The sequence below is a fragment of the Aegilops tauschii genome, chromosome 6 (genome assembly GCF_002575655.3).
Source record: "Aegilops tauschii subsp. strangulata cultivar AL8/78 chromosome 6, Aet v6.0, whole genome shotgun sequence".
NCBI classification, from domain to species: domain Eukaryota; kingdom Viridiplantae; phylum Streptophyta; class Magnoliopsida; order Poales; family Poaceae; genus Aegilops; species Aegilops tauschii.
Window position 1 is genome coordinate 6,325,028 of NC_053040.3, and position 9,501 is coordinate 6,334,528.

General features: G+C 48.4%; 1 protein-coding gene across 1 annotated transcript in view; it reads right to left on the minus strand.

Moving 5' to 3' along the window:
* The window catches only part of LOC109748392 (uncharacterized), a 45,528-nt gene extending 38,680 nt beyond the window's left edge, over positions 1-6,848 (minus strand). Inside the window, exons 1-3 of the mRNA XM_020307423.4 lie at positions 6,571-6,848; positions 6,333-6,488; positions 5,814-6,173 (exon numbers count right to left, since the gene is read on the minus strand). Coding sequence (XP_020163012.2) covers positions 5,814-6,173; positions 6,333-6,488; positions 6,571-6,703 — 649 coding nt within the window. The 5' untranslated portion in view covers positions 6,704-6,848. The remainder of the gene's footprint in view (positions 1-5,813; positions 6,174-6,332; positions 6,489-6,570) is intronic.
* Between the last annotated feature and the right edge of the window lie 2,653 nt (positions 6,849-9,501).

Consider the following 9,501-nt stretch of genomic DNA (forward strand, 5'->3'; position numbering starts at 1 on the left):
ATGTGAGAGTAGAGCTTATTGCAAGCATGTCTTGAAGAAGAAGATTGTGTGATCATTCATGTTTACCTTCAAGACATCATCCAAATGAAGAGAGTTGGAAAGAGTCAAGGTTGATCAAGACTAAATCAAGAGTGAATCAAGTTGATCAACACACAAAGCGCACAAGATGTACCGAGAGGGATCAAGCGATCCCATGGTGTGGTAAGCATTGTCAATTACGCTTTGTGTACTAACCCATGATCTTCGTGAGAGTTCTTTGTGGGGTTAGGTTGCGGTGTGCAAGTTCAAGTGAAGCATCATGAAGAGATCAAATGCTTGAAGCTTGCCGTCCATTGTGGCGACAATGGACTTGTGAAAATGTTGCGGTGTGCAAGTTCAAGTGAAGCATCATGACGAGATAAAATGCTGGAAGCTTGCCGTCCATTGTGGTGACAATGGACTGGTGAAGATGTGCGGAAGAGTGGCTCACCCATAGTGGAGTATGGGGGAGCAATCAACTAGACTTCATCGAGCCAACACAATCAAGAAAGGTGGTCCATCTTGAGGGAGTCAAGATCGTCATCATCTAGCTCAAGTGGACCGTGTGCAAGGCAAAGGTTTGCTCTTGATAGGTTTTCTATTTTACCGGTCTCATGATGGTAGTTGGGAGATCGGGTTATAGGATCGATTGTCGTACTATCAAGGGGGGCTCTCGATGAGTAGCTTGATCGTATCATTCATAGAGAGCTCAAACCATTGCATCCTTGCATCATCTTTATTGGTTCTTGTTTGGTTCTTCTCTTTGTGAGTTTTGGAGATTATGGTCATCTTGATGACAAGCTCGAGTTCATCGAAAACGGAGTTCACTCGCATCTTCTATGATGTTTTCGATGTTGGAGGTTATGCCGGTTCTTCTCGGTTGGAGGTTTCACTCCTTTATTTGTTGGCATACCTCACCTGCCTCTTCTTACTATAACCAGCAAGCTTGAGTTTGCTCAATTCGGAGCTCATATGCAGAAGTTATGGCAGTTTTGGTTTCCTAGCGGTAGTACCGCGGCCAGAGCGGCAGTACCGCTTGTCGCCCCAAGCAGTAGTACCGCTGTCCAAAGCGGTAGTACCGCCTATGGCCATAAGCGGTAGTACGGCTACGGTTCCGCGCTGGTACCGCCTCGATTTTGGGTCTTGCATTTTTCGTGTCGAGTTTTGCAGTAGTTGCACGGCAGTTCCTCCTATAAGCGGTAGTACCGCCCCGATGGGCGGTTGTACCGCCTGTAAGCGGTAGTACCGCTCCGGTCGGGCGGTAGTACCGCTACTGCATTTTTGGTCCCGTGTTCTGCTCCTCCAGCGGTAGTACCGCTGGGGTGCGCGGTAGTACCGCTTATAAGCGGTACTACTGCCCCAAGGTTCTTGTTTGCTTGCTCCTTTTCCCTGCTTCTTCTGCCAGAGCGGTAGTACCGCTCGTGGAGTGGTAGTACCGCTCGTGTGCGGGCTGAGCACATAACGGTTGGATTTTTTCCTTTCTATAAAAGGGGGTCTTCTTCCCCAATGAACCTTATCTTTTGAGCTCGTGTTCTTCCCCCATTGTTGACCTTCTTCGAGCTTGCTAACTCTCAATCCCTCCATGGATTCTTGCTAGTTTTTGAGGGAAAAGAGAGAGGAGATCTAGATCCACATTTCCACCAATCACCTTCTCCTCTATGTGAGGGGAACCCCTTGGATCTAGATCTTGGAGTTCTTGGTGTTCTCCTTCTTGTTCTTCCTCTCATTTTCCTCCCTAGCATTAGTTGCTTCGGTGGGATTTGAGAGAGAAGGACTTGGGCACTCCGTGTGCCCTTGCCATTGCATTTGGTGCATCGGTTTGAGTTCTCCACGGTGATACGTGGAAGTTACAAGTTGAGAAGCTTATTACTCTTGGGTGCTTGGTGCCCTTGAGCTTGTTCCTCTTGGGTGCTTGGGCGCCCTAGACGGTTGGTGGTGTTCGGAGCTCAATCATTGTGGTGTAAAGCTCCGGGCAAGCGTCGGGGTCTCCAATTAGGTTGTGGAGATCGCCCCGAGCAATTTGACGGGTACCGGTGACCGCCCCCAAGGGTTGCCAAAGTGTACGGGTTCGGTGACCGCCCCCAAGGGTTGCCATTTGTACGGGTTCGGTGACCGCCCTCAAGGGTCCCTTAGTGGAATCACGGCATCTTGCATTGTGCGAGGGCGTGAGGAGATTACGGTGGCCCTAGTGGCTTCTTGGGGAGCATTGTGCCTCCACACCGCTCCAAACGGAGATTAGCATCCGCAAGGGTGTGAACTTCGGGATACATCGTCGTCTCCGCGTGCCTCGGTTATCTCTTACCCGAACCCTTTACTTATGCACTTTACTTTGTGATAGTCATATTGTTTCTTGTCATATATCTTGCTATCACTTAGTTGTTTATCTTGCTTAGCATAAGTTGTTGGTGCACATAGGTGAGCCTAGTTGTTGTAGGTTTTGTGCTTGTCAAATTAACCGCTAGGTTTATTCCGCATTTGTTCAAGCCTAAACCGTAATTATTTTAAAGCGCCTATTCACCCCCCCCTCTAGGCGACATCCACGATCTTTCAATTGGTATCAGAGCCTCGTCTCTCTTTGTTAGGCTTAACCGCCTAGAGAGTAAAGATGTCGACTAGGGGATTAGGATTCTCTGACACTCTTAGTTTCGATGGCACAAATTTTGATGTTTGGGTAATTCGCATGCTTAATCTCTTTAGGGTCATGGACCCAAATTTAGAGCGAATTGTAGATATGGGTTTTTCTCCTCCAAAGGATCCCCAAAGATTATCTTTAGAGGATGAGAAAAACTCTTATCTCAATGCTCAAGCTTCTAATGTGCTTTTCGATGCTTTGAGCAATGTAGTTATATTTCAACTCATGCTGTTCCGGGATGCTCATGAGTTATGGACAAAGCTTCAAGATAAATATGGTGTGTCCAAGATTTGTGGGGATGATTGTTCTCCCTCCACCTCCGGCCGTGTTGCCTTCTCAACTTCTTCTACTTCACCTATATGTGGATTGCCACAAGGTAATGTTAGGGTGAGTAGTGGTGGTCATTGCAATGATGATAGTGTGCTTGTTCTTGGTGATTCTTCATCACTATCTTATTGCAATGGTCCTTCTTTGGACTTTAACACTTCGAGCACTCTAAATGTTTCACATGCTTGTGTTAAAAGTTCTTGCATATCATGTAGAAATTGCTTGCTCAAATCTCATGATGATATGCTTGCTCAAATCCGCATTTGTTCAAGCCTAAACCGTAATTATTTTAAAGCGCCTATTCACCCCCCCCCCCTCTAGGCGACATCCACGATCTTTCAGCTGCTTTGAAAAATCTTAAGCCCACTCCGGATCCGCTTCAGATGCAAATCGAGACAATTGGTCGGCTATAGGTTAGGGGCGCTGCCGCAGTGGCAACAGTGGCAACCACATTGAAAACAAGGTAACCAACCCATTGCCCATTGAACCAGAAGATGGTAGCACATGAAACCGTCATAGTAGTGATGATGACGATAGGGATGTGCCCGAAGGTGTGAGAGGGGATGAAGGTGACGACAGAGTCCGGCATGATCGAGCACCCATCGTTGTTCACAAGGAACATATCCATCTTGACGTGTGCGCGGGGGGGGGGGGGGTCAAGATTTCATCAAGTTAGAGCCGGTCGAGGAGAGGTAGCTCGAATAAAGTAGCAGCGTAGATGTAATCATTAAAGAGTAGGGCGCCAGTGGGCATTGAAGTTGTCATTTTTCCACACTTCAGAGTCATAGACAAAGTTAAAATTGCCCACCGGGGCCAACGGCTGCCAATGTGTTGCCCATAGCAGCAATATTCTCTAAAAGCACTCCTCTCTCTTGCCCATTTCATGGGCCGTATGCGTTGGTGATGGAGAAACAAACCCAGGATGTGGGGCAGGAAAAAGCTGCCGAGATGAACCCGAGCCATTAGTTGATAAAACTAGGTCGAAGGCCGGATCATTCCAGGCGGTGTCAGCGCTAGCATGGCCTGGCCCACAACAAAACCAGGCACCATGTGATCTCCCACCATAGCTTGGTTGGCATGGCGTGGTGCGGCAGTGGAGAGGAAGAATCAGCATCCAGGCCGGGGGAGGTTGGGAGAGGGGGTTGTACGGAGACTCGGGGATGGGAAAGCCAGGCATGTTTAGGAAAACACGAAGGCTGGAACCTTGCAGGTCGCCCTCTTGTGCCCAGAGCAACTATGACGAATGTAGGAAATGGGATCAGAAATCTTTGACACGATGGCTTAGGTAGTGGGAGCGGCCCTAGAGGCTAGAGAGCTCTGCTTGGTGATAGGCTTTGGGAGAGGAGCGAGGCCCTTGAGCGGAGATGGTCGGGGATGTGAAGAGGCAATCTATGCGTAAGTGAGGGAGAGGTTCTTTTATATAGTGGAGGCAACAAACATGCTGACCGAGGCTGGTCCAGGAGCATGTGGTGCACAGGAGGAGGCGAGGTGGCAAGTGGTGGGGTGGATGACTCACATGGGCTAGGGGCAGGGGCTAGGAATGTGAGGGGGAGCAACCACATTAATGTAGATGAGACAAGATGGGGTAGGTCGCGGTAGTTGTCTCTCCTAGTCGCTACAACACTCAAGTGTGGGTGGTCCCAGGCATCAGGGGGAACCAGAGAAGCACTGCAGCCGTTGCCAGGGAACTTCCCAACTGCCACAGACCTAGGAGCAAACGGCCCACTCTTGGAAGTGGAGCCCAATCCCTATGGCACTAGTGCAGTTTGAACAGGGGATGCGAAATGGTCAAGGACGAGTGGAAGTGGAGGAGGCTACGATCATGGTGTAGACCGTCGTGGGAGAGAATGAATCTGCCACCGTGGGGGTGGCAATAGATTTTTGGAAGACAAATCCACCACAAGTAGTCATGAAAATCCATGCGAGGTAAGCCAATCCAGAATGTCAATGCACCGATGAGCAAGATGAGGTTGCAGTGGTCAAAGCAGGGGAAGGGAAAGGGCTAGAGCACAGCCGGGACGTCAAAAACAGATTGGCCAACGAGGGAGAGCAGATGCTCCCGGACGAACCCCTAGAAGGTAGGTGCCGACCGGGCCGATGAGCACAAGTTGCTGGTCAAACGACTGGACGTGGACAACCAAGGAGGGCAGGAATGGGTGGTGAAGCCAATGCGAGTGGACTGGGGATGTGGTGAGGGCCCGGGGAGCGCTAAGAGAGCACACATGCGGCGGGAGTGGAAGGGGGAGGGGGGATGACGGGGTGTCACAACCCAAGTCTACAGAGCTACCTAAACAAAACCATACACTCCTCCAATATACATATGTCATCGATTCAATGAGTTACCACACTACACCTACTAATAAAATAATTATCGTCATCCAACCAAGCCCAAATATATTCGAACCTACAATCCCATACTACTCATATGCATCACATGCATAGAAGCTATCTTATATACACATCTTGCAGAAAAGAGAACACTCTCGAGCTACTCGTGATCCTATCACCTGGTCCCCACCCCAAGAGAGACCACTCATATGTCAGCAAGTTTGGCCACATATGTCTATCTAGTGGTACCACACTAGTAAAACATGTAGTGAGCACCCAATTATTAAGAATAAACTACTCCATCCGTTCCAAAATAGATGACTCGACTTTGTACTAACTTTAGTACAAAATTAATACAAAGTTGGGTCATCTATTTTGGAGCAGAGGGAGTATGTAGTATGATGCATTTATTAACAACAAAACAGCTAAGCATGGAAAAAGAAAAGGTGGTCCACATGTAGGTATCCTGTATTTGATCATGCATGCATTTCGTATGTATCTCACGCACCTCCTGTTGTCTTTAGCTGGGTGACCGCATTGACGAACAATTCATGCATCTCTAGAGTCCACTCGACCTTTTTCTTCTTTGTGGTCCCCAGCTGCAGGCCGCCCTCGGAAGCCCCCTTGCCCTTGTTGGAATCGTTCAGTCCTTGCCCTCTCTTCCTTGGCGTGTCATCCAGATGGACGCCTTGGGTGTGGCGAGGGTTAGGGTTCTCCGTGGCTGCGCCGGCGGCTTTGCGCCTCCACCGCACGACTTGCTGCCAGATGAAGTATATATGCACGTCACGTAGGGGCTTGTCCATCAAGTAGCAAGCGCCTTCCTGCATTCCCCTTTCCCTTGTCTCCATGGTCTCGTTGCCCGAGAACACTGCACAAAAGCAGCATGCACATCTATCAGATCTATCATTTCATCTATGAGTATCAGTACGTGTATATATATATGCCTACAAACAACCTAAAACATGGATATGTTTGTGGCATGTGTTTATTTATAAAAAATATATTTGTGGCATGTGCGAGGACTTACTGAGAATGACAGGGTAACGTTTCCCGACGCGCTTGACAAGGCCGACGCCGTCCATCCCTCGCCCCCTGGTCTGTGCGACGGTCATGATGAAGTCGATCCCATCCGGGTTCTTCTCCACCTCTTTCAGCGCATCTGCGGGCGAGGCGCTGGCCGTCACTGCACGGAGGCGGCCGTCGGTCAGAACACAGAGAGCAAACTGAGGCCAAGGGATCCAATATTAATGGACCGGACGACGTACCTTCGTAGCCGCCGCGCCGAAGCATCTGCGTCAAGGTCTGGAGGCAGACGGGATCATCGTCCACAGCAAGGACCTTCAGCCCCTCTGTCTCCATCAATTCCGTGGTGGCCATGTCCTTGTCGCCGTTCGCCATCGCCGCCGCGCGCTCCGGTCACATGCGCGTCAAACTCTTGCCCGTCAAGGCTGAGCGTGCTTTGGCCTAGAGAGTGAGGAGCGTTGTGAGAGTGAGGAGCGTGCTCTCGCCTAGAAAAAGTAGAGCATTCAGAGCGTGCTGAAACTGAAAGTCGAGGGCGCCCAAATAAGCAGACACGTGTATGCTCTACAGCAGCACCAGCATGAAGAGACAAAACTTTACAGCAGCACCAGCATGAGGAGACAAAACCTTACAGCAGCACGATGAATGCTAGCTAGCATGCACAGCCGTTGCAGTCAAACACGCAAAGCATGCACCCAACCATCTGTATTAGTATTATTATTATTACATAATTAAAACAAAAGCGAAAAAGGGTACGTGGTGCACCCACAAACACTAAAATATCTACACTATTAATTTTGTGTATTAATCAGCCACGATTTTTAAGAAATACAGAACCTACATTAACCATAGTCCGGACACGTGCCTCCAAGAAAAAAAAATACTGAAAGGTGAGTTTGTATTCTCACGTCCTTTCTTCGAAATGTGTTGCATCTCCAATCAAGCCGGTGTCATGTGAGAGGAGAAGACCGCGCAGAAGCTTCAAGCGGAGTCCGATGGGTATGCTACAGGACCCATGCATGATTCATGATCAAGATCACACGAAGCATGTCCGGTCTTGCACCCCTAGAAGCACGAACTAGTGATGTGGGCACGAAACAATGAGACAAAAACTATATCTTCAAGATGGAAGCACTTTAAGCGTAAAGCACCCAACCGTCTTCATTAGTACTATTATTACATAATTAAAACAAAAGCAAAAGAAGCCACATGGTGCATCCACATACACTAAAATATCTACACTATTAAATAATTGTATTAATCAGCCAAGATTCAAAAGATAGGAAATTGCACGGTATATATGTTAGAATTAATGGGCTAGGCCCATAGCAATTTCTGAAATCTCAAAGCCCATGTGTAAAATGGCAAGTGGTGGTGCTAAGTTTAGTCCCATCCCGGAAGTTGAAGAAGAGTTGGACCTCTTTATATAGTGGGTTCTCTCTACCACTCTAAGTGGTGTGTGGGAAGAGAAAGGGAAAACCACACGCGCGCTCTCGCTCGCCTCGCCTGGCCGTGGCGTGGCGATGGTCCGCCGAAATCCGGTCCGTCTCCTTGCAGGAGCGCAGCTTCCTTTTGCCGTTTTATTTTTATGTCTTGGCAGACAAGTTTTTGATTACTTGTCCGGTAAGTATACGAATTAGAAACCGAGTCGGTTTGGGATTGTGGTCGCGACACAATACCGCCTCTGGTCCTAATATATATACAGCTACCGGCTGCGGCCAGAGACATACCGAAAAAACACCTAGGGTTTTGCCTCATCTCACAACTTGCGCCGCCATCCTAGTCTACTCCATCCCAAACGCCGGCGTGCATCGGCGCGTGGGAGAGCAGGTCTGCGGAACCTTTCGTCTCTGCGATCCTGCACCGGGAGAGGACGGATTAGGTTTTTGGGAAGCGCTGTGCGCGACTGCTCAAATTCGTCATCACGGGTCGTCTTCCGTCCAAGTCGGGTGGTGCTACACATCATCGTATTCATCGCCGTCAGCAGCAGATCATCGCCAACATCGTCATCAACACTGTCGGACCCATAATAGCTAACGATCAGTACGTCCAACATCCTCTGTTCATGTCTGTTTCTACAGCTATTGTTACGTGTTTGCTGCTGTTATGCATGTCTTGCTGTTCTTCTAGTTTGCTAGATTATTGCATGCTAGTATCTCTTCTAGTCATGAATTATTTACTGGAATTAATCATGAACTTGCCTAATATTCCAACAATCCAAAAACCTAATTATAGGCAATTTCCTGAGTTAACTATGGCTGGATTCGCTGATGCACTGAGGCCGGATAAGTTTACCGGTGTGCACTTTAAGAGGTGGCAGGTGAAGACCACGCTCTGGCTTACTGCTCTGAAAGTTTTCCACGCTAGTGTTGGTGCTCCAGAGGGAATGACCGACGAAGATCGGAGAAAATTCCAGGAAGCCAATACTATGTTTGTGGGATGCATTCTGAGTGTTCTTGCTGACCGTCTGTGTGATGTGTACATGCACATAAATGACGGAAAGATTCTGTGGGATGCACTGAATGCAAATTTCGGTGCAACAGATGCAGGCAGTGAACTGTACATCATGGAGAGTTTTCATGACTACAAGATGGTGAATAACCGTTCTGTGGTTGAACAAGCTCATGAGATACAGTGCATTGTGAAGGAACTTGAACTCCTTAAATGTGTTCTACCCGACAAATTCGTGGCTGGGTGCATGATTGCAAAGTTGCCTCCTTCATGGAGGAATTTCGCCACAACTCTGAAGCATAAGAGACAGGAGATATCAGTTGAAAATCTGATTGCATCTCTTGATGTTGAAGAAAAAGCTCGGGCTAAAGATACTACTGAAAAAGGAGGTGAGGTTCAGCCTACTGCTAACATGGTGCAGAGGTACCCACAGAACAAGAACAAAGGGAAGAACAAACCTGTTTTCAACAAGCCTACCAAGACTACTACCTTCAAGAAGAAGAAGTTCAACAAGGCTGAGCTAGAGTGCTACGCCTGTGGGAAGCCTGGACACTTTTCCAAGGAATGCCCTGAACGTGCAGACCGCAGAGGGAAAACAAGCTCCAAGACTGTCAACATGGTGACCGCTAGCAATACTGATGGGTATGGTAATTTACCTATTGTGCTTTCAGTATTTCAATCATCTTCGTGGTGGATTGATTCGGGTGCTAACGTTCATGTGTGTG